We start from the raw sequence: 24,251 nt of genomic DNA on the forward strand, positions 1-24,251 counted from the left end.
ATTTTTGTTTTTTTTTTCCAGAGTGTGCGCATGGCAAATATGGTATGAAAATAGTGCTGGCACTCCGGCTGCTGTAATTTTCCTATAACGGGGTATGCACATGGACAGTAATAAGCTTCGCCTGGTGTCATAAGCGTGGGTAAAAACACCAAGGGATCTTGGATTCATTGCATTTACACACAAGTTGAAAACAAAAGTGCGCAACATGGCAGTGTAGAAGTAAAATGCTGCTTTCACCAGCAACTGCAGATGGAAATTTTTACCAAACAGTTAAGAAACCCTTATATAATCATTTTATATAAGGGATGCAACAACATACATTGCAGATGTATTTACTCAAATTGATGCTATTTGTGCTACTTTAGTCATAGATTTTTTTTTTTAAATCACATAAATACATTAGTCACATTTAATTGGATTGTTTTTTTGAAGATTTTGTTTCACACTGTATGGGAAACAAACACGAGCACACATCTACCAATCAATTCAGAATTGACACTGAGAATGACATGTATCCATGTACGTATTAAATGTCTTTTCAGTTCATATGAAACATAAACAATATACTCATATTATGCAGTATTTCTAAGATTTGAACCTAGCATTGTGTTTTAAACTTAATTCTGATGGTCACCAGTGGAAGGTGAATAGATCCAGTCTCTCTCTTTTTTACCCTGAACCTCTCAATCAAAAAGGAGAATTAACTTCCTGTGGGGAAGATGTAGTTTGTAATTAGCAGCTTTACTATTTCCCCTCTGCTCCTTCGTGCCAAGGTGATCAATGACCCCGGGAAGCTGGGATATCAGCAAGCAAGACTGGATGTGTGTGTGTGTGTGTGCATGCATGCACGCGTGCATGCGTGGATGGGTGAAGGTAGGAGCTGGGGGTGGGGGCAGTCTGGGTTGGTGGCTAATTGAGTGAGTTGAGGATTATGAAGGTCCTAAACCGGGTATTAAATAACATGCAGCCCCCTTTTGCTGTGTCTCGCGTTCAGGTGCAGATGCGGCAGGCCATGAGCGGAATACTGAAGAGAAAATTTGAGGAGGTGGAAGCCTCCTCCTCCCCATGCTCCTCTGTACGGGAGTCTGATGATGAGGTCTCCTGCAGTGAGAGTGGGGATAGCAGCGACAGCGTTAACCCCTCAACGTCAGGTCCTTTCACCCGTGAGTTCGATTCTTTTAAATACATCCTCCCATTTCTGTTGTTCTATTGACAGCAAAATTATCTTTTCCTATCAGTAAAAAAAATAATGCTAAAATATATATATATATATTTTTTTCATTAAAATTGGTGGGATTCTCACAACCAAACTAATGTAGTAGCTCACAGGTATTACAAGATGCAGGTTAAACATCAATCTACGCATATTCAAATGAGCCAACGTTTGTGGATATAGAGCTGTGGCTGTGCTGTGAGGAGACTGGTGCTGATGATGAAGAGGAAGCATGCACAGCCAGCCTCGCTCATTAGGAGCAGCATCAGCTTACAGGCCTAAGCAGATGAATGAGCTGATCTCGAGTTTTGTGTGCTCATGCTTTACACAGACTGTATAATACTTAGAAAAATGTTGGTGAAGAGGTACACAAACAGCATATCTTTTGAATGAAGTAGTCCTACTTTGAGCCAATTTAGAGACGAATCCTGTAGAAATGTCATAGTGAGGACTGCAAATGAATTCTGTGGTGGTATTTACTAAGATAAGGTCCGTGAATCAATTAGTTTCTTGGACATGCTAAATAAAACAAGTCTTAAGTGTTAAAAGGTCACTAGAGATAATGGGATGGACAAGAAAAAAAAAGTGATTGGTCAGGTGTTAATAAAGAAGAATTACATGATATTAGCAAACCTCAAAAACTGATGTTATAGTTTGGAGTAACACTCCAAACTGTGCAAAAGTACAGTATTTACATAAATTAACTCTGAGCACGTTTCCAAACTTGACTAAATGCAAGCAGTTCACTCGGCTGATTAATCAAAGGTGCATTGCAAATAAACACTTCAACTTAATATTTCATAGACTGTCACCATTGCATGATTTACCAATATTTTGGATTAGTAGCTAATTTGTTAGATGGAATTTACAACGGTTGCTATTATTGTAATACCGTAATAATAATAATAATAATAATAATAATAATAATAATAATATTGCTAAAAATATATATTACTGCAAAGATCAATAGGCTATCTCGTTGACAACTCTCCTTTTTGATTTTTAAGAACCGTACTAACATGCTGATAGATGTTTCATCTTAATTTAGTGGAGGAAACAAAATTACTTTGCAGTAATTGAAAACAGAGGCAAGCAGCCTCAAACCACATAGTTTAAAAATGTTCTTAATTTCTTCAGAAATCAAATCATGAATTTTCACATCCTGTGCATGTCCTCCTTTGTCACAATATCTCACATATTGCTCTAAAGTCAAATTGAATTTCTCTGTTCTGGCACATAAATCACGTGCTTGTTAGCTGGACAACTGAAAATCAAATAAGTCATTTATAATCACATAGCTGTTGTTGGAGTAAAGCTTTGCATTGGAAGTATGTGGTTCCCTTAATTCACTGCTGCATTAAAACACCTGTCAGCAACATGTTTGACATTAAGAACTTCTAATAGTCATGCTTATTCAACAATGAAAATATCAGAAAAAATATATATTTTTGAGCTATTGAAAATGAATAAAAGCAGAATTAAATTCCTTTTGTTTTAAACAGCAGTTATTTTTGTCCAAAAGTCACTGATCATTTTCCGTTAGTCCACACGAATCAATTGTAGTTTAGAAGATAACATTTTGAGTTTGATTACTTTTCAGAATGCCGTAACAATCTGCAGATGTTGTTCCTTCAGCTTATCAAAAATAAAGGCAATTGCAGCTGGGATGTGAAGAAGCTTTATACAATAGAGATGTCTCAGAAACAGGCCTACTGCTGATGCACTCTGCTGTGATTCTTGGATTGATTTGACTTTGATTTAAAATATAAAAAAAAACGGTCTCTCTTCAAGTTATATCAGTTTCAAGGGCTGTAAAGAAAGTCAATTCTAATACGAGATAGTGTCCATGTGATGAGATTATTTTCACTAAATAATTGATCCTTTGAAGAAAAAGGAATGGGATTTCTTTTTTTTTTTTTAAACAAAACATCCAAATTAATCAAAGCAGTATTTGTCTCTGTGTGTCAAAAATGACTTGACAAATGTAGAGATTCATTGATCAGAGATTTGTGGCCAATTTACAATTTCTCTTGAACAACTATATAATCAGAAGCTATAAAACATTCCATACGTTTTTTTCTAGGCTTCTCGCTGTGTGTCATCAATTATTTAAGTTACAAATAGAGATGATTTACTGCTACTGTGTGAGAAACTCATCTGTTATAAAAAAAGTGTTATGCTGTCATTTTAACACTACATAAAGTGGATGTTTAAGCTTTATTTTGCATCTTACTGGCTTGTATTACAAGAACAGCAATTTCTGTGTATATTTGCTCATGTGGGATTACCTTTTCCTTAGCTCCAATTTCCAAAAGACTGCCAACATTTTCAAATTCAGCATTTCCCCAAATAGATAGAGGACCTTCCTGTTATTTGCTGAAAGTATCACTCTCTCTTGTTTCACATTTATGTTTGGCACAATCACTATTTGTAAAGATCAAGTGGTGAAATTAATTTCTGAGTGCATCTCTAAAGAGCCAAAAAGAAATTAAAAAACTGCCAATTTTTTTTCTAACTGAATAAAAATTTGGCATTAGATCTACATAATGGAGATAAAAGTTATGGGGATATAAGTGTAGACTTTCCCTCTGCAGCCTCTGGTTGGTGGGGATCTGCTTAATGTCAGCAGTTGACTGATTTGACTGTTTTAATTTCCATGTTTTCTTGTTCTGATGATGTAGAGTGAAAAAAAACAAAACATCTGCAGCTTGTTTGAGGAACAGTCAGGTCAAAGGTGACAAAGCCTTCAACAGCGTAAGGAATGCTTGTGTGCAAAAAAACGATTTGCACCTAAGATGTAATTAGGCTTTTAGAAAAATAGCTCAAAATCTCCACCACAACAAGGTTCAAAAAAGGTTCCTTTTACCTGATTTTGTTGTGCCTCTCCTCTGGAAGGTATGACAGTTTACATCTGTAATGAAAAGCATTGTCCTCCTTGTATGAGACGGAGAGCTGCAGCAACCAGATGGTTTCTATTTGTCCTTTCTCTCTGAAGGAGGGGGGTTGGTGGTTGAACATTGGGAAGGCTGCTTCTGAGTGAACGAGCTCTGCTCTGCTCTGCTCCTTGGGCCATGCGGATAATTTATGCTCCTAAATCGTCCTCCTCCTTGCACCTCCCCCTTGTAGAACTCTATAAAAAGACTCACCGGAAATGCCCGTCAAGCGGAGGAGTCCAAAGTGGCGTTAAAAACGGCGAGAAAAAGCCCCCCATTAAACTGAAGAATTCCTGCAATATAAACTCTATGTGGCAGTTTATATTGACACATTTTTCACAGCTATCGCGGCGTTCTTATGAGACGGCTTATAAACAATCAGAACAAAGTAGTGCTCGTCAATGTTTGACACTGTGTTTAGATTTGGCATCAATGATTCTTCTGCTACAAATTACTGCACTACATGCTCTACATATAGTTTACAATTTATTTGGTTTTCTTTTCATAATTTCTTTTTGTTACCACCGTTTTCCTTTTTAGCCGACTCGATCTTGAAGCGGGAGAAGCGCCTGCGGGCAAGAAGGGTGCATTTTGAGAATGTGACCGTGTACTACTTCAGCCGGCGGCAGGGCTTCACCAGTGTGCCCAGCCAGGGCGGCAGCACTCTGGGCATGTCCAACAGGCACAGCTGGGTCAGACAATACTCCCTTGGAGAGTTTGCCTTGGAGCAGGAGAGGATCCACAGAGATATGCTCAAAGATCACTTGAAGGAAGAGAAACTCAACTCAATAAAGCTAAAGGTAAAAGCTTCTTATGGGTCAATTAGAAATAAAACAGTTCAGTCTATAAATGCCTGTAATATATTGTTCAGCAGACAGAAGTCGTTGGTCTGAGGATTTAAGGCAATTTGTTGTATTTAGTTTTGTGATAGCAATTTAATTCTAACATATTTCTTAAAAATATAAAGTGTTGACTTAGCTTGTTACATCCTAATTGTTTGCAGAGTTGCCCATCAAAAAAATTACAATTAGAGCTATTAAACGAAACTAAATCTTCAAAGTAACATGGAGGCGTTAGGTAAACAGTTGATACTCAAAGTGCCTGGACGTGCTCCAATCTCGTTTTTCAGCTGACCAAGAATGGCACAGTGGAGTCGGAAGAGGCCAACACGCTCACAGCAGAAGACATCTCAGATGACGACATTGATCTTGACAACACAGAGGTGGACGAGTACTTCTTTTTGCAGCCTCTTACTACTAAAAAGCGCCGGGCACTGCTACGCTCCTCCGGCGTGAAGAAGATTGACGTGGAGGAGAAGCACGAGCTTAGAGCCATTCGCATGTCCAGAGAAGACTGTGGCTGCGACTGCAGGCTCTTCTGTGACCCTGAGACGTGTGCTTGCAGCATTGCAGGGATCAAGTGTCAGGTAGATTCCACAAAATACATATTTCACACAGAGTCTTTACACATGTATTTGACAGACCTTGTAAGCATGTAATAATTCTTAAAATTATTGAGTCTTTTATTGCAGTGGCGTATTCTCACGGTGAAAAAATTTATAAAAGTTTAACTTAATTTGATAAAATGTATTTAATAGTAGGGTGAAAAATCAACCTTAAGACATTTTAGTTAGTTTTTACCAAACGCTCCCATCTCACAGTCATAATGAAATTCAGTTTTTTTAAAGCTGATAGGAGGGTTAAAAAGCTTTCACTAATAACTCATGACTTTATGTTGCCTCTGACATAAATATTATACGTGCATTTAGATTTGCCATTCTACAAAATCGAAAAGAAAACAAGGCAGACATGTTGACTCAAAGTTGGAAAATTACTACAACACTGAAGCTTATGACTTAACGTGCCCTTACGTGCAGTCTGATCAATAAATAATAAAAAAAAAGCATTAACAATGGCAAATGGAGCTGGACCAGGACATGATTTAATCTTCTCGTCACAAATAGTAAAGATGGTATGAGGTAAATAAAATTCTGATAGCTCACTTAAAGAATTGTAGAAGCAAGTTGCAAACTTAATGTTACTAAACTTTCATAAGTACCACTAGATGTTTTGATCAAAAACATTTGTCCATCCTACCGTTACAAATGTTAAGTTGGCTAAATGCTTCTGGGATCTTAATGAGAGACAAATCCTGAAATTGTGTTTTCTTGCAACAATCTTTTACACATTTCTGAAGATTTTGGATAACAATCTGTTGGAAAGGAATCAGAAATGGCTCTTCCAGATAACAAAAAACAAGTTTCCATTTGATCTTTCAACTGGATAATGATTCGAAGTATATGACCAAACAAACAAAAAGGCACAAAATTAATTCCTTGCCCTAAATTTCAATTTGGGAAAGGTTTAAAAGAAGAGTCTAAACTCAGGATTCTGGACAAATGAGAGATAATGCAAAGGAATGACCAAAGTGAAGATTCAGTCCTGTGCTGTTAAAAAAGGAGATGAATGCAACTGTGGTTTTGAAAACAGCTGTTACATAATGTAGGTCGACCTTCCCACTGAATTAGGTACTTTACATTTGAGGTTGAGTTTCTCCTAATTTTTCAGCAAGAGATTATGTTAGTGCACTAAACAACAAATATAAAATACACCTGTTTGCCCATATTTGTGAAGGGTCCTGTCTATTTAAAGAAAAATGCATTGTCTGATGATAAAACATTAAAGGATAGAAAAAACAATCATTTAACAGAAGGCATGCATCACAGAGTGCTGTATTTTTCCCCAGGTGGATCGAATGTCATTTCCATGCGGCTGCACAAAAGAAGGTTGCAGCAATTCAACTGGAAGAGTAGAGTTTAATCCTATCCGCGTTCGAACCCATTTCCTGCACACCATCATGAAGCTGGAGCTGGAGAAGAGCCGCGAACAGCAGCAAACCTCCCAGGCCAACGGTTACTGCGCGGAAACCAGCGACATGGGGAACGGGAACCTGTTCACGCAGTCGCAGCACAGGTTGGAGTACTCTTTGTCTGATGCTGTCCCACAGACGGCTGCAATGCACCTGCACTCTGTAGATGAGATGGAGGAGCCTCTGGATGATGAAGACGAGGAGGATGAGGAAGAAGAAGAAGAAGAAGAAGAGGAGGAGGAGGAGAACGAAGATGACGAGGAAGACGAGGAGGACAGCAGCAGCGTATGTAGCGGGTTGTCTGATTCCAGCACACAAAGCTTTGCGAATAGCGACTCGGAGGACGAGGAGGAACCTGCAGGGAAGTCTGAGAATTATGAGGCTGACATGACGCCTCTAGCAGTTTCTCACACTGAGGTGGTGCCAATGTCCTCGGTGATGTGCTACACTGACGGCTCCGTGGGTCATGACAGCCGTATAAATGGAAACCCTTACATAATGAACTCTTCCTCCGCTGACTACTATCAGCTGGGGAGCTCCAGTGCCGACTCGAATGTCCATGCCAGTCGGCCCAGTGAGTCTTACAGGGAGGCGCTAGCATTCCCAGAAACGGTCGGCGCAACCAATGGAAATTTGGCCCAGGGACCGTTCAGCATGACCTCTGGGGAATTCACTGGCTACTCTAATCATACGGAGGAGGAGTACACAACCAGTCACCACCGTAATCTGAATGGGGGCGGTCCGGCTGCCGCTTTGTGCTGCTACCCACCCGACCAAAACACCAAGGTGCTGTCCAAGGCCATGTTTGTGGAGCAGCGCGAGAACCAGAACCAGACAGAGTTTCAAAACTACCTTAACAACAACAGCCAGGAGTCCTACAGCAGTAACAGCGTCACAGGTATGGCAGCAGAACAGCCACCCCAAGAATCAAGTGCTAATGAACATCCTGATTTAACCTTACTATCAAACAATACTAAGAAACTCCCTTTACCAGACCATTGCCCTGAGGTCACAGCCAATTAAGAGGCCTCAAGCTTTTAATTATTACATCCTCACTTGAACTCGACTATGGCATACTTTTATGGAACATCTTCATTGCCTTTTTTGAAAACTACTTTCAGAGCAATGTACGAAACAATACTACATTTTTCATCCGTAACTTTTAAGCCATAGGTTTGTGATGGAAACACTTTTGTGGTACTGTTGACAAATGCAGGTTTCTCCGTTACCGTGTTCGTGCTCAGCTCCAAGACAATACAAAACAATACAAACACAACTAATGTCATGCTGTGCAATGTAGCTTGTATTTGCAGAACTCAAGTTCAAGTATTCAAGCAAATATTGTACTGTAGATTGAACTTCTGTCTGCTGTATGTGCAAAAAAAAAAAAGTCAGTTTTATTTATTGTGACTGAATTATAAGTGTATCCTTAAATATATTGTAAATGTTTTCGTAAAAATATGCATGCCGATTGGGACTCATTGGAAAAATTGCCTCCATTTACAAAACAAGTTGTATTAATAATGTCCAGTTATCTTCTTTTATGTCTTCAAAATCATAAGATTTCAGAATTCATTTAAATCCAAGTGACCAGTCATGTCATTTTGATGATTTTTGCTCTTAGTCTTATTTGGGGTCCAGTGGCACGTTTTTGGTTATTAATGACCAAATCTTATGTTTAAAACAATTGTATATTAAAATTGCAGCTACCGCAGTTATATTTTTGGTTTATTTTTAAATAATCCAGAAAATGTTTGATTCCTTGAAGACAACAGAAAGTTTTTTTTTAAAGGGCATATACCATTTTGTACCTTCGGCTCTAGCTTGTAGATTACAATAGTAAACATTGCTCATGTGCAAAATCGAGGGAGCACAAGCAGGCAAAAATGCAGCCAAAAGCTGCAGAAGAGCAACAACATTACTTATGGAATGCAAATAACACATCCTCTCCTCTGAGAAGCCCCTTGCTCAACAACTGAGTCACCTTAGTGGTTTGGCTGTTGATTCCTTTCTCGAGCTATAGGTCATGATCATTGCAAACCTTTTTATATGGTTGTTCCTTTCCTTAAAAAAATATTCATGTTGTTTCAGCGTCCAGGGGGTATCCCATTTCCAAAAGAGACTTTTTGGCAGGTGAGGACTATTCTGTTCCATGGAGCTCGTCCACATTTTCTACATCGATAATCTTTCAAAAAAAATAAAAACAGTGTACATTCTATCCTTTTCCCTCTCCGTCTATCAAGTGTCCATACACCCATTTGGTACAATCAAACATTCATACATTCTTTTAGTTGAGAAACAATTCCTTTTCTGTCTATAAATGCTACAGTCATTAGTGAAAGTCTTCCCGTTTCAGTGTTGATCTTCTTTAAATACCAAAGGAACGAAAGGCTGATTTAAAATGATTAAATTACACCTTACAGTCTAAAGAGGAAGTTGTTTTTTTATGTTGCTCCAGTAACATTAACTAAAGGAGGTTCAATAGGCATGATTGGGCTTTTCTTTTTAAGATAAGTTCTTAAAACAGCATAGAATAACCTTTTCATTTACAGTTGCTTTGCAGAATTCAGATTTGTTCTTCAGGTAAATGGTTACACAGAGTTGACAATCAAAGTCTAATTTTAAATAGGATTGATTTTATGAGCGTTAAAAGTTGAACTACTGAATCATTTTAGCCATAAAGCCTGTTCATTTAAAATGTGTGCATAGTGGCATTTGTAAACATTGACAGAATGAAACTTAATTATGGAAAAGCTCAAACGAAGTCCATTAAGTCTTTGCTCATGCATAAACACAAGAACGTGCTCCATTTTCAAGCTTAAATATACATTCAAATTTACTGAGTTTAGCATTCAATCGTCACCATTTTGTTCATTAGATGGGATCTCCCAGAAAGTCCCCAAATAACTTTGAAGTCATCAGTTTCATCAACACAAACCTATAATACATAGAAATTGTGCCAAAGTGTACAGTGTGGGAAGGTTCTTGAAGGCATTGCACCCACTTAGGATTACTGTGTTTTAATTTTCAGTATTTATTACGAATGGTTAAATGACGTGTATTTATTGTGGTTTACTAAAAGTCTGTATTAAGTAACTTGATATGTTAAAATTGTCTTTTGTTTCATGCGAGTTTACGTGAATTGTAACGCTTCATGTGCCTGGTTTCTTTAATTCTGCTTCATATTTGGTGAAATGCATAGGATTTGCACAAAATGGTCCATTCTGTTTTTCCAAATTATGTTTTTAACTGTACATAAAGCCTACATAACTTTCAGTTGTTGTATTTTGACATGTTTTCAAATTCATTTTATAAAATGTGATGTTATGAAACATTTTCAATGCACATTGTCTGTACTGTAGAAGCTTGCCTTTTGTAGGTGCAAAAGTGCCCTCTGCTGACCACAGAAGGGAAGCGTGAGTGAACCAAGCTTTACCCAAAACTATTTATTTATCTCATAATCACATCTTCAGACTTTAAGTACACTGAACACAAAACATTTGCCATTTCAGAAAAGTCACCACGTTCAATCTGAAAGCCCAACGCAACATTCACAGCCCTCAAAACACTAGTGCCTGCACCAGAAATGCATAGGTTCACTCCTGCAGAGGCATTTAATTAAGTGGATTTTCTTATAATAAACTGAGAGTTCCCCTTCATAATCACTAAAGAATAAACCCTCAAATAATTGACATATTTAGCTGATTTTAAAAATAAATTTCAATCACTCATGATGTTTTACTACTCTTATGTTTGTATTGCAGTTACTGTAAGTTTTGTCTTTTGATATTCAAACATCTTCAGACACACTGTTAACAAATCAAGTGGTCCTTTTACAATCAATTGCATTATAAAACAGGTCTTAAAAAAGGAAAGTTGGTATATCTTGATTTAAACTACTTGAGCCCCAGATGGTTTTCATAAAAAAATTACCCAATTTTATTTAAGACTGGGTAATTTTTTATTTTTATTTTTTATTATATGAAATTGCCCAATTTCATATAAAGACTAATAAAAAAATGTTAGATCTGAGACACTTTTTAAATGGACATTTCCTATTTATACTGTCCATCACTTTACTAGGACTTTTTTTAAATCACCAATTTTACTGTATAGATTGACATGCACATCCTCAGTGTATCTTGTTGCAGTATATGCCAGCTTTAGCTAATAATCTGGTGTATGCTTTGGTTGCAAAGTGATCTAAAACATAAAAGGCACTTGTCTAATGTGCAACTGAATGAATTCTTGGAGCAGAGGCACATGATGTATTCTTCCAAAATCCACAATTTCCAACAGCAGCAATAGCAAAGATTAGTCCTTTTATGTATAAAAAAATAAATTAAAATTCAATGTAGTTTATAATCTATAAAAAAAAGCTGCATACATTATGAGATACTTGTGTCCTTGTATGCTTCATGCATACAAAGTCGACATTTGCAAAGTAGTGGTTTGCAGACTCAGACGAAGGACCAGTGTTGATATTGGTCTGAGGGGTTGCACGGAGCCAAATATGGATTCTCATGATGGGCAGTTAGACACATGTTCAATCCTGGCAAGTAGAGCAACTGGTTCTAAGGAAAGAGGGGATAACATTACTACTCAGCTACAAACATAAAGGGTAACCAGCGAATCTGAAATGAAACAAATGGAAAAGAGCAAACTCACATCCTTCAGCTCCCATTTTTGTTGGGTTCCTACAAATGTATTCATGCCTTTGTACTGGCAGTCTTCCAGCGTCACAGCCAACCCTGCCCCATGCAAACACAGCTCCTTCTGAATGTTGTGTCTAATTTCGTGACGTGTGGAATACTCAAAGTACTGGGGGTGCAGGAAATGTTGGAAAATTAAATCACCATCAAAAAAGGTGGTGAAATCCCACCGAGGTTTTGACAAGACAGATAGAAAGTAATTTTTTTTTTTACTGACCTGGTTTCCACCAAGTCCATGACATGGGTACATAATCAGCGGTTTCCCACCCTCGTTGTTCTCTCCAGCATCCAGACATGTGTCTTTCCCCACATTTTTTACCTACAGAAGGAAAAAAAGGAGTGAAAAAATTGGAAAGTGCGAGTGAGTGAGAGGAAACAAAATGAAAAACTAACATCCAGCACAAGCTGTTCAAACAACTTTAGCCTCTGAAGTGCTTTTAGTGGTGTTAAATTGGAACTGACTTGTACCAAAAAGAGATCCCAAGAGGAAACTCATAGTGGCTAGACAGAGCTATGGGGTCTGAAATGAGGAGAACTGGTGGTAGAGAGTGTGATCTTACCGAGCCAAAGAAGACTGGGTTTAGATCAGGCATAAAAACTTCTGGATAAACGTTGTTCAAATACCACGAGAAGCTTTTGCACTGCAGTCGCTCCCGGAGGTCCACACGTTTGGAAATATCCCCAAAATTTCTCTATCGTAAAGACAAAAAACAAAAGTAGTTAGGGGGTAGCTAAAGATTTCAACAGTTAAAGACACTCTCTTGGCCCCATGTCTCATCAGTACACAGAGAGATTTGAAATAATTGGAAAACTAAATAAATGTTTATATACATTACTAAAAATTAGAGAAAGACCAATCAGCCATTTCCTGAAAGACATTGATCTTCTGTTTCTTCTGAGATCTGACCTGCTCTTAAATTTATAAAAGTGTTATAACTACACTGTATTAAACATAGCTTGATGGAAGTAGAATTCAAGATAAAATGGAACTGATTTTATGCATCAAAGAATGCCTCCCTAATCTTTCAGATTTTCTTCACAAAAAAAAAAAAAGTTAAAAAAATATCATCAGCTTACATGCCGTTTGTTGATGCATTTAAGATAAAAAAAAAGGTGGAATCTTGTATGTACTGAAGAAATACAAAAAGTCTTTAATGCTAGACCTGCCATGCACAATTGAAAATTTATTAGTATCTGGCCTACCTCAACTAAAAACTGTGGCATATTCACTTTAAAGTGGATAAGATATTTAGAATGTTTAAATCTGCAACCTCTTAATTTTGCAATAACATTTGCACAGCTGTGCTGTGGTGAGGGGGTGAGGAAAAAAAAGTCACTCTCTTGGCAAGGAATAAATTAGTTACACCCTAGTAAACAATGACACCCTAGTAACAAACTATAAACTTTGTTTTCAAAGGCATGAAAAACATTTATTTCTCAAAATTGTAAGAGTGAAAAAATGCAAAACAAAATAATAATGGATGCATACGGGCATACTTCAGTACAGTCATTTAGACATTTGGAAACTGCATTGTTTTAAGGAATGATTTTGAACTTGATGGAAGCCACATGTTTGGAAACCGGTGACAAAGTAACACTGAACCACCAATAATAATATAATAATATGGGGAAAATAAAAACATGTGGAAATAAAAAAAATAAAAATAAAAAAAATCAGATGAGTGATGGCCAATCTTTTTAAACTTGTGCTTGCAGATAAGAATAAAATCTAAAAATATGTGGCGTGAAATTGTATTCAAACTTAAATAAGTAGAGTTGGTCCATTACAAAACAACACATGAACCTGTATTGTAGTCCTGTTTAAAAACTAAATGAATTGAAAAGGGGTGAAAGGGAAATAATGACAAGAGCTCTTTATTAATACAGCAAAGAGAATTTAGCACACTGGACCCTAAGGAGTTGTGGACAACAGCATGTCTGAAATCTGCAGGACTGGATTGACCTCTTTTTGTGAAGTAAAGCCCTTAGAGAAATGTTTATGACCCCTTCAAGAGCACGTTAGCCAGCACCACGAGTCTGTCATGAAGTAGTACCGATGTTCTTTCGATAGCATCGGTACTAGATGCTATAGAAAGCATCTGTGTGTATGTTAAAAGAATTTGTATAGAGAATTAAACTCTTAAACCTTTCTCCTGGAGAGGGCATGCTTTCCCCTATGAGAGCATCTTAAGTAACGTATAATCAGATCTAAGGCTTGTTGTAAGCATTTCAAGGACAGGAGCTGGGATTTGCTCAAGCTTGTCTAAAGAGGGAGATAATAAGTGGTCTTGAAAACACTCATACACAGCCATAAGTGGTGGAAACACAAGACACAGCCTCAGGAGCAATTTGCTACTCCTTCAAGACAAGCACATTTAATTGACATAATTTCAGAAGCGTATTAACAGCAAAACTGGCACTTACATTCTTGGCCATTTGTGCAGCTTGCTGGTTACGGCGGTAAAAGATCTCCTTGTATTCGTCCATCCAGACCTCAGCCAGTCGTACCTGATTCCGTGCAATCACCTGCGTGCCCTTGGGGAACGTATGTGGACTTTTGGTCCTGAAAACATGACCAACTACGGAACATGGGATGATCTCCAGCTGTCCACCACACTGCCACACCTGCAAGTTAATGAAAGCCAGCAGAAACAGATGCAGAGTTAGACACACCCGTGACACCTTCTGGAAACTGGGAAAACTCCTAGGCTCAAAGGCGGTTATAAATAAGAAAGCTGATGCTGAAAATGACACCAAAGTGACATCTCACCCTAAATGACATCTCAATGTTTTCAGCACCCCAGATTTCCATTTTTTCATCATAGCTTCCAATATGGTAAAAATATTCTTTAGAGATTGAAAAGAGTCCACCGGCAAACGTGGGAGTCCTATAACGTACAAGGATTTTATTACAGGAGGTTAAATATTAACACATTGGTCACATACTCTATTGAGTCACAGATTGTATTTACTTTATGGGATACGTTTCATCCTTTCTCCTCTGCTTCTCATGATCGGGTAGAGTCTCCCAGCCAAAAGAGAGACCCCAGTCAAAGTTCCCCCGATTGTGGTGCTGACCATATGGGGAAGGTTTCATGAACTCAAACGTATTGAGGTCAATAGTTGTTATGTCAGGACTCACAACGGCGGTGTAGTTCTCAGCAATCCTTGCCAACAGAGGTTCCAGCCACCCATGGAAACACTCACCTGTTAGTGCATGCATAGAGAAGACAGCCTGTCACAGCTCTATTATTATTCATCGCTACAATCACAAACATTTTCAAGAACAATACAGTGCATAGTTAAGGGCGTGTGTAGAATAGTTTAAGTGTTTGGTGACGTGAGTGGTGTTGACTAACAATGGGCGTCGAGAAAGGTGAGGGTGTCACCGGTGGCCACGGAGGCACCCAGCAGGCGAGCGGTTATGAGTCCTTTCCTCTCTCGCTGACGGACTACTCGGACAATGTTCAGCTTCTTCAGATACTCATCCAGGTCATCCTTCAAAACATCTGAAAATTTAAGATTATAATTAAAGGAGTCTGTTGAAAACTGGGATACAAAGAACGGATGCAGAGAATGAGAAATTACGGTAATTGTTTCTGCAAAGTTCAAAATAACTATTGGAATTAGAAATGAACTGTAAAATGGCCTGGTGATTGGATCAGAGGAGTGTTTACCTTCACCAAAACTCAAAAATCTTTTTACATGATCTTTTTACAAGCATACACCATATCTAAGCACTACCATGCCACGGTAACTACAGCAGTCTTCAGTGTGAAGGTTGGTACTGCAGGAACAACATTTATAGCTATAAATGTTCATTATTAGTGCTCAAAGTCAGACTGTGGTTGGTGCTGATCATTTTGCTCACAGCCATTTTTTACTTCTGCCACATTAAATCCATTTATACCTTGACTGGAACATTTTGTCAAATGGGCACAAGATTGAATTGAGTAAAAGCTGTCTGCAAGATAGAGAATGATGGCAAGACTTTCAGTTTATACCAAGAAGGATAAGCGTATCACAGCTAGGTTGCTCTGTTTAAGCACTTTGAGCTTACAACCGCTGTCAGCAGTGGAGCATGCTGGATCTGTAAATATTAGCATATTGGAAATGTCACCATTAAGATAAGAGTTTACATTTCCAGGAAAACAAAGAGGCGGCTGTCTAAAGCTAGTAATGCCAATCCATTTACCATTTAAATTGTGAAAGGGACAAATATGTAAACCACTCATCGCAAGACGCCAAGGCAAAAATATTTCAAATGCTCTACAAGTTTCTGAAGAGAAATCAAAATTGGCTAAAATTGGCACAGACAATACAGTCCTTCACAGAAAATGGAGATTAGAAATAGACGATACATTTCTAAACAGTAGCTCTCTGATAAGATGCAAACTTAGAGTACCTCATATGTTTGGATAAGACTTCCCAGTATGCTAGTCTCTTAATACATCTGACCAATATTGTTGTGTTATCTCTTCTGAGGCCAGTCGCTGCTAAATCCTTAGAAAGTATTCACCAACAGCCTCTTGAGTTCATTTGTTATCCACATCAAAAGCCACAGAAGGAGTATAGTGCTGTCCTATGAACTGCCCACCCAGCATGCTACCTGTAATGAACCCAAAAGCTCAGCAGAGTGGTCTTTACAGGGGTCCCATTTAATTTTTTTTTTTTACCATCCACACTGGCGTCGTCCACCAGGATGATCTCCTTGAGGAGAATTGCAGGGGAAGTGTGGAGGACGCTGTAAACTGTCCTCAGCAGAGTGCTCCACGCCTCGTTGTGAAACACAATAATCACACTGGTGGTCGGCAAGGGGGGACAGCGCTTAAAGGTTTGCTCGATGCATCTGCAAAAAGGAGGACAATGAAAAAAAAAAAAAAAAAGATGTGACTATCCTGAAAGTCTTAAGAGATTGAGGTTACAACAACTGTGGAACGTTGCCAGTGGGGAGTCTCCTTAAGCTGCATTTGTCAACCTTTAAGCTGGGATGGGGGAGATGTTGCTCAGTAGTTCAAATACATGCAACCCATTTAGCAATTCAGATGGATGACATTTCTGCCTGTCATATGTGGTGACTACAATCAAATACTTCGATTTCAACTTTCATCTGAACTCGGCCACAAGATCACACCGGCATGCAGAAATAATAACTTAGTCAGTACAATCATCTCAGTGGTTTTGGCCAGACATTTTCCTCTGCTACTAAGAGTAAATAGAAGTAATTTATTTAGATTTGAAAGTAGGGTTGGATTACTGTGTTTACATTAAAAAAAGTTTATAAAGATGTCCACATACTCTGGTGGTCTTGTGTCTGCGCCCAGGTCTCGGCTCAAGGAGACGCGATCGCTTGCATAAACGTTGAAGCAGTGCTTCTCTTCACCCCTGTCCTTCTCCTTCTGTTCTTCCGGACTGAGTGAATCCGTGTGGAAAGGTTTCCCAGCAGCTCCAGGAGAGAGAGGGTTCTGGGGTGGCCTCTCTAGAGCCGGCCTGAGCTCAGCAGCAGTGTAGTGACCCGGCAGGCAGGAGGCTCCCCCTGGTTCATCCTGCTGCCGTATGGGGGCTTTGATCTGCATCTTTGGCTTTGCCTGCTTGAAGTTATTGACAGCCCCTATGACCATTCCCAGCATGCTGTCACGCTTCACTGCCATCTCCTTCAGCCAGGGATCCTCCTGTTGGCTTTGTGCCCCCACTTCCCATTGTATAAAAAACAGAAATGTGACAAACACTATGGTCACTATGACCAGTTTAAGTGGATGCAGCGGTCTTCGGAGAACTCTTCGAAAAACACTCATCCTTCTTTCTTGGCTGTGGCTGGTTGTGGATGAAGATCCAGCTGTAATAAACACACATGCTCACACATTAACAAAGTAAATGCAGTGTTTAATATTAAGAGAGAAAAATCCTGGAGAAGTAACCATCAGATGCAAATTACACATTATTTACTATGTATTGGTGCTACACTGCAGTGTTATTTCAAAGTTTGTTTGTATCCTAAGATTGCACTGAATTTTGTCATCATCACACCTTTACAGTCAAACTCAAAATTGATCATACCCCCATATTTGGGGGTGTGATTGTTTTTTTGTTGTTGTTTTTTTTAAGTTAATATCATTTTTAGTCATAAGTAATGAGTTGAAAATATTAAATGATTACTTTAAACCCAAATCTGCCAGAGGCATAAATAATTTTGGCCTCAACTGTACAAGCCATTTACTTTTAAAGACATAATTTAAACCTGATTTCATAGCCCAATCACAATAATTTAACGACAGTGCAAAAGTCAAAATGAATGGCACATGCAATAATTTAACGACAGTGCAAAAGTCAAAATGAATGGCACATGCTGTGCCAGGGAAGGTTACAAGCTACCGTGGCTGGATTGAATATTAAACATATTAGCCTATAATTCAATCATATTTTATGTTTTAAGAGAAAAAAAAACACTCCCTTTGCCCTTCCCTGTCGTTTTAATTTATCCAATTTCTTGTAGAATTTAACTTGTTTTAGCTCCTAAATTATCTAATGTATAGCAGGGAAAACGTCCATCCATAGATAATGTAAACTGCTACGCCAATTTTACTGATTAAAGTTTTTTTTAACAGCGTAAAATTAGTTTCAGTTCAATATGAACTTTAACATATATAAAAAAAAAAAACAGCAAACACAACTTAATTATCATCAAAACATTAACCGCACATGGTTCAAATGGAACAAGTATCTGCAAATTCTTAATCGGAATTGTCTCAGATCTGTGTATCAGAATGACAAGTGATTTCGCATTCCTTCAAACAAAACAACACGTACCACAAGTCGCTGAACTGAAGCTTACGCTTGGCAGTTCATTAACGAAGTTTTAAAAATCCACGGATATGGCATTTTGCGCTAACTGGAGATCATCTGTTTGCTGCTTTAATCCCACAAAAAAAAGTTCAATTTTCAAAAAAGACAAAAGTTTTCTCTCTGACTTCAACAAACTTCCGTCTCGTTGGTTCCAGGTGTGCTCCTCTCAGGTAGAAGGCGGTGGCACGGCGGTGCGCGTGCGCACACCAGACCTCTGCGTGTCAAAATAATGGTCAGAATCCATATCTGGAACACAAAAGAGAACTCTTATTCAAACAAGAGCATTCTTCTTTTAAATATCGGAAGCTAATTGTTGATTTCAGACCAATACGTAGACGATAAGAACAAACCTGTGGCTGAGCCAAAGCGAAACCAGAGTTTTCCCATCGGAGCTGCTGAGAATCTGGAGCGGTGTCATTAATAGGATTTGTTCAACTGGTCATTCACTGGGGCAGTTGCTGGGTTACAAATAATGGAGGAACGCCATATACCCCACCGCGTCCAATCACGCTACTGGGAAGCACCACATCCTGCTCGTAGAGCTTAAAACTTCAGAGTCGATTAAGAAACTAATAAACAGAAAATGATCCGAAACGAATCATTGAAGTTAGAGTCATCATCCAGCATGTGAGCGGCTTTAGTTCTTTTTTTTCTTCTTCTTTTCTGATAGAAGTGATGAAAGCTGACACTCACCGCTTGTCTAATCTCTGAAATGTCCCAAGAATAAAGCTCAAAACGATTTGGATGATTGAGGGAGCAGAGAAACCGGCTCCAGCCGAGCTGACCCTCCCCTGGTGCCCAATTTGGAGTCTGTCTCTCAGTTACTCCATCTGTGGGGACTGAGCCCCCCCATCGCTTCCCGTGGCAGGAAGCCAAGATATTATGTCCATTAAAATGCTGACTGTGTCCTGCGGGTCACGTCTGTAGGTGTCGTTATGTTCATCATCGTTTAGGAGGTTGATAAAATAAAAAAAATAAAAAAAAAGAATGTGGCAAAAACTCCAACTATGTTTTAAAAGGATTCTTCTGAAACCTATTTTCACCCATACAACAATTAAAAGTTCAGCTTTCAATCACCATGGGTGCCTTCAGAAGGTTTTGTGAAGGATGGCCAGATGGGGGATCAATAGCCTTGGAGTGGCACATAAAAACTAAAACAAACAGCAACAAAAAACATAACAGATTATCAGTTTTATTTCGATATGAAAAAAAAACTTGAAAGTGCTCTGACAAAGAATATCCCCTTGGCAGAGTTTTTTTTTCTTTGGATTCCTTTTTTTTCTCCCTCCCACACATACATGTTTCAGTTCATCAAACCAATTTCAACATAATACAAAATGCATACACAATGCAGTTTTGCAAGGATGATTAATTATTTAGTAAAACACACAATCCTGACCTGCTATGAAAAAGTAATTTATCCATAAACCACCCTTAGTTGCTACAACTGGTACCAAGAGTTTATAACGGGTAATGACCCTTACATCATAGTGGAGAATTTTTTTTTCTCTTTTTTTTTTTGCTGAATTTATTCTCAGCAACATTGTGGGATTTTCAATATGGATTGCATACACAGCATGTCCATTAGGGTGCATGTCAATCTGACTATACTACTTTTATGTGCTTAAGGAATACAGAGCTGGACTTGATGGTGTTTGATAGTTTCATTCTTGTCTCACAAATCCATGGATAGATTTCCCAAAAGTCTTGTGGGTACCGAAGATGTCTTTTTGGCAAATGTGAGATGGCTTTGTGCTTCTATTGCTCACTGGACATCCTTCCATGTTCCAACACAGCAATGATCAAAACAAAAACACAAGGCCAAGTCACCCTGTAGCTAGTAATAGTGTGGGTTCTGAAGTGGCCACCTCAGTCTTCTGACTCCAGCATCATTGAACTACAGTGAAATATCCATAAATTTATCAGAGAATAAAAAATAAGAGCACAACTGTAGGAAGATATATGTATGCCTGGTCCTTGCAAAGTGGTCAACCCAAATGCACAAAAAGCAGAATTAGCTTTTTTTAATTTTAGTAATGCATTTTACAGTGAAAATGTATGCTTTATTAACCAGATGTTCTTACTGTCAGTTTACATTTGTTTATAGAACAAAAACACATCACTGGGTAGTACCTTTCACAAACACACTGCTAATACCTCTGGAAAGCAGAGGGTCAGTAAGGACTAGTAAAATGTAAATGTTTCTAAGATTTCCATTTCAATCTGCAAAAACATTTATATAGCCGTTTCATTGCTAGAAGCTTTCAGCTGTACATATTCCCCAAAGACTCTGCTCTGTTTTCTCTTTAAACTGTCAGAAACCAACTTTTCATTTGCTCAGAAAAATCTACAAAACCATGTGCTTAAGGGTCTGCTCAAAGGCATGAGAAAAATAACTACATTTTCATTTTAAAGCAATAAGCAACTCTCTTTCAATCTTTCTCAGGCACACACGCAAAAACACGCAACTATGATCTCAAGGCAGCACGAGCTTTGTCCAGGATTTCCTTCCTCATTTTTGGATAATCTGGATGAGCAGCGAGAACCTGTAGACAGAAATGGAGCTGCGTTAAAGCATGAAACCACATCAAACCACATGAACTGTGATCTTTTGTTTTCAGATGCCTCACCTTATGACACACATCTATGGCCTCAACGTACCTCTTTGCTTTCAAGTAGTTAAAAGCAAGCTTGTATCCTAAATGAAACGCATACGTTTGATGTTAGAAATGTAACTTTAACTTAACTCTTGTGAGTAGAACTTGACATCTGATTTGGCTTGACATACCAATAGCTGGATTTTTCTGATTTCCATATTTCCAAGCCATTTCATAGTTGAGGGCTGCATCGCGGAACGCCTGGTCTTTTTCCATAATGTAGCCCTGATACTCATACGCTTTGCAGCATGACTGGACAAACATACATTTTTAGATTAAAAGTTGTGTCAGACAAAAAAAAAAAAAAGTCCATGTGTGTGGAGAATGCTGAACTAATGCCTTATTTAAAAAGTAACAATATGTTTAAACTCACCTTGTTATGATTGAGACATCTTTTTAGAAGGTCTGCAGCCATGTCATACTTCCCCGAGTGGATGTATATGTCTGCCAGGAGCAGCCAGCTCTTCTCAAACTCGTCAGCGTCAGCAATGTTCCAGTTCATCTTGGCTATTCGTTTGAGCTGGTTCCTGGCTCGAGGAGTTTGTTTCAGCATCATATATGCCGTTGCCATGGCCAACAAAGCTGGAACGTGGTCTTTCTGAATCCCACAATAGAAAGCAGGAGAGGCAGGATGAGTCCCTAATCAGTTTATAGCACAAAAATTAACTCTAAGCTGGTTAATAATAAGACACGGAAAAGCTAAGGTCAATTAAAAAAAATATAACTAAATGTCACTCAACAATATGAGGAGATTGCCTGAAACAAAAACAAAACAAAACAAAAAAAAAAAAAACGCAAAGCTACTAGTGTGGGTATATTTGCACAAGAAAGAATAATGTCGTGCACCATCTGGAGTTTACTTACCTCATTGTTTGCGATCTCTGTGAAAACACTGAGGGCTTTCTCTACATTGGCCTTCTGTTTAGTAGACAGCAAGCAGTAGTTCTCCAGGATGCGGAGCTGTACGTGTCCGCCTGGCGTCTGAGGCTTTATCTCCTTCAGAAGCTTCTCTGCTGTTCTCACAGCAAGCTGCTCAGACTCTTGCTTTTCTGTGGAGTTGCTGAGGAGACAAAATGGAATTGTAACAAAGTCTGTAATATTTGAAACTGAGACGCACACACACACCAAAGGCACTGTCAGGATCCTGAAAAACGGGAGGCTTATCCCAGACCAGACAGCCTTACATCTCCATATGATAATGACAATTTTAAAATAGTTTTACACTGAAACGACATCAGCATGTTTTACCACGAGGCCTCTTGCTTTGAGTAAAAATATTGCAGTGAAGGAATGGAAACAAAGAAAGACAATATAAAACCGATGAGGGAAAACTGATAAAATAATGAAATATTTGAAAAAACTTTTGTTTTATTTGAAACTCAAGAAAAACAAATAGCAGTATGGTGAATATAGGACTAGACTTTGAGACATTCTAACACATTAATACCTTTTAATCTAAACTATTTCGCTGTATCCCGTTGTGCAGTTCAGTTTTAAAAGCACTCTTACACTTGGTAGTCAAGACATCTGGCTCTTGTGCCATTAGATAGGATGAAACTTCCCTTCCTTGGTCAGGAGATCTGGTGCCCTTTACTTCTTTGTGTCTCTTTGTTCTGTTTCTCCTGTGCTTCACAGTGGACGCATTTCTGGGTAGGGATGCTTGGTTCATTCAGGAGCAGAAGCTACCTGCCATTTGCTGTGCCTGGGTGCTGAGTTCTGAGAGGTTTCAACCCTTCTCACAATAACTTCACACCTTCAGGTGATACATTCACACATACCACAACCCAAGCACCCTTACAAATAATGAAAACAGCCCAAGGTCATGCAAATACAGGTTCCCTTTTCAGTAATTTCGCCTGTCTACTTTGATGTCAGACGGAGTCTTGAAACCGTTAATCGTATTGTTACTGTAGAGTAAAGCTGCCTTGGCACCTGGCTTCCCATGGTGTGCCTACAAGACTTCCATGTGACAAAAAAGATATATATATTTTTTTAAATATTATGAACATCTGAAACTTGTTTTTTTTTTTTCACATTTTATATAAATTTAGACCCAGAATGTTTTGGTCTACTAATGCCTGCAGATGCTTCTCAGTAAATTACAATATTGTTTCAATAACTCAATTCAAAAAGCAAAACTCATATGCAGATTTGTTACCTCCGTGCTCGCTCGGTTGACCTTTATCCAGCCAATTTGTCAGTCACAAAAATAGCAACGAAAGCAGCTGGCTGTTCACACAGTGCGATACTGAAGAATATTAATAAGAAGCTGAGAGGAAGAAAAAACTGGCAGAAAAGTCTGCTTAAGCAACAAAAATTGTGAAACAAACCCCACTGAAGGGTGCGAGTGAAATTCACATGAAACCGTATTAAGCACATGGGAGATATAGACGGAGAACCTTTGGAAAATTTTAAGATCAAGATGAGAGAAGCACAACAAGCCAGATGAGCTGAAGCCCAAAACTAAAGCAACAAGGAGGTTCCTGAAAACCAATAGGCACTAATGCAATAAATGATCAAAAGGAGCACTGACCAAGTACTAATAGTGCAACCTATTAGTACTTGTTCTGAAAAATCTTTTGTGGGTTTCCATTAACTGCAAGCTACAGATATGCAAATGATCAGAAATAAAACCTTGAAATATATTTTCACTTTTTAAACTGAGCTACTAATTGTATCAACTTGTATTGCCATTACTCAGCTTGTGTGAAACTCACCCAATTTCACCATCTAAATTCTCAAACACTTCTCCTCCGATTGTGTCGTTGTCTGGGTTGAGCAGGATTTCAATCATGTTATATACAGCATTCTGACCCCAGTCGTTATCTTTCCGAGCCTTGTTGAAATGTAGCAGAGCGTCGATAGGTTCTCCTGTGTACCTATGCAAAAAGGCATGAAGTTTAGACCCAAAACGTGAAAGAACAAGACTGGCTAAAATTGACCAAACTTACCAAAGATAAAGCCCCTTGCAATAGTTGAAGCCTGGATCCAATTTAATTCTGGAACAATGTTTTTCTGCCTTATC

The 24,251-nt window shown here is 38.5% G+C and overlaps 3 protein-coding genes across 4 annotated transcripts in view; 1 reads left to right on the forward strand and 2 right to left on the reverse strand.

Annotated features, from left to right (window-relative positions):
* Window positions 1–10,290, forward strand: part of csrnp3 (cysteine-serine-rich nuclear protein 3) — a 27,237-nt gene extending 16,947 nt beyond the window's left edge. For both annotated transcript variants that reach the window (XM_016668693.1, XM_007546571.2), the window contains 4 exons: window positions 995–1,163; window positions 4,687–4,946; window positions 5,276–5,572; window positions 6,892–10,290. In XM_016668693.1, coding sequence (XP_016524179.1) covers window positions 1,001–1,163; window positions 4,687–4,946; window positions 5,276–5,572; window positions 6,892–8,037 — 1,866 coding nt within the window. In that variant the 5' untranslated portion in view covers window positions 995–1,000 and the 3' untranslated portion in view covers window positions 8,038–10,290. The remainder of the gene's footprint in view (window positions 1–994; window positions 1,164–4,686; window positions 4,947–5,275; window positions 5,573–6,891) is intronic.
* On the reverse strand, window positions 8,804–19,363 carry LOC103134354 (polypeptide N-acetylgalactosaminyltransferase 3-like). Its single transcript, XM_007546572.2, has 12 exons — window positions 18,920–19,363; window positions 18,534–18,815; window positions 17,025–17,562; window positions 16,403–16,575; window positions 15,086–15,235; window positions 14,699–14,933; window positions 14,497–14,614; window positions 14,151–14,351; window positions 12,287–12,418; window positions 11,944–12,045; window positions 11,683–11,835; window positions 8,804–11,588 (listed from the first exon to the last, which is right to left on the reverse strand). Exons 3-12 carry the CDS (start codon window positions 17,519–17,521, stop codon window positions 11,475–11,477), a joined length of 1,875 nt encoding a protein of 624 aa, XP_007546634.1. The 5' UTR covers window positions 17,522–17,562; window positions 18,534–18,815; window positions 18,920–19,363; the 3' UTR covers window positions 8,804–11,474.
* Window positions 19,364–19,920: 557 nt separating this feature from the next.
* LOC103134355 (tetratricopeptide repeat protein 21B-like) lies at window positions 19,921–24,245 on the reverse strand. The gene is made up of 7 exons (XM_007546573.2): window positions 24,178–24,245; window positions 23,944–24,105; window positions 22,091–22,286; window positions 21,600–21,824; window positions 21,358–21,478; window positions 21,200–21,267; window positions 19,921–21,115 (listed from the first exon to the last, which is right to left on the reverse strand). Exons 2-7 carry the CDS (start codon window positions 24,018–24,020, stop codon window positions 21,038–21,040), a joined length of 765 nt encoding a protein of 254 aa, XP_007546635.1. The 5' UTR covers window positions 24,021–24,105; window positions 24,178–24,245; the 3' UTR covers window positions 19,921–21,037.
* Between the last annotated feature and the right edge of the window lie 6 nt (window positions 24,246–24,251).

Source organism: Poecilia formosa, unplaced genomic scaffold (assembly GCF_000485575.1).
Source record: "Poecilia formosa unplaced genomic scaffold, Poecilia_formosa-5.1.2 Scaffold16, whole genome shotgun sequence".
NCBI classification, from domain to species: Eukaryota; Metazoa; Chordata; class Actinopteri; order Cyprinodontiformes; family Poeciliidae; genus Poecilia; species Poecilia formosa.

Excerpts from the sequence above, each read along its gene's own strand:
- LOC103134355 (XM_007546573.2), bottom strand. The coding sequence starts at position 24,020 with ATGATTGAAATCCTGCTCAACCCAGACAACGACACAATCGGAGGAGAA. Across the intron at positions 21,825-22,090 it reads CAGAGATCGCAAACAATGAG|AAAGACCACGTTCCAGCTTT; the intron begins GTAAGTAAACTC and ends TGTGGGATTCAG. Across the intron at positions 21,268-21,357 it reads TCAGAAAAATCCAGCTATTG|GATACAAGCTTGCTTTTAAC; the intron begins GTATGTCAAGCC and ends CGTTTCATTTAG.
- LOC103134354 (XM_007546572.2), bottom strand. The coding sequence starts at position 17,521 with ATGAGTGTTTTTCGAAGAGTTCTCCGAAGACCGCTGCATCCACTTAAA. Across the intron at positions 15,236-16,402 it reads GGACGACGCCAGTGTGGATG|ATGTTTTGAAGGATGACCTG; the intron begins GTAAAAAAAAAA and ends TTAAATTTTCAG. Across the intron at positions 14,934-15,085 it reads CACCTTTCTCGACGCCCATT|GTGAGTGTTTCCATGGGTGG; the intron begins GTTAGTCAACAC and ends ATGCACTAACAG.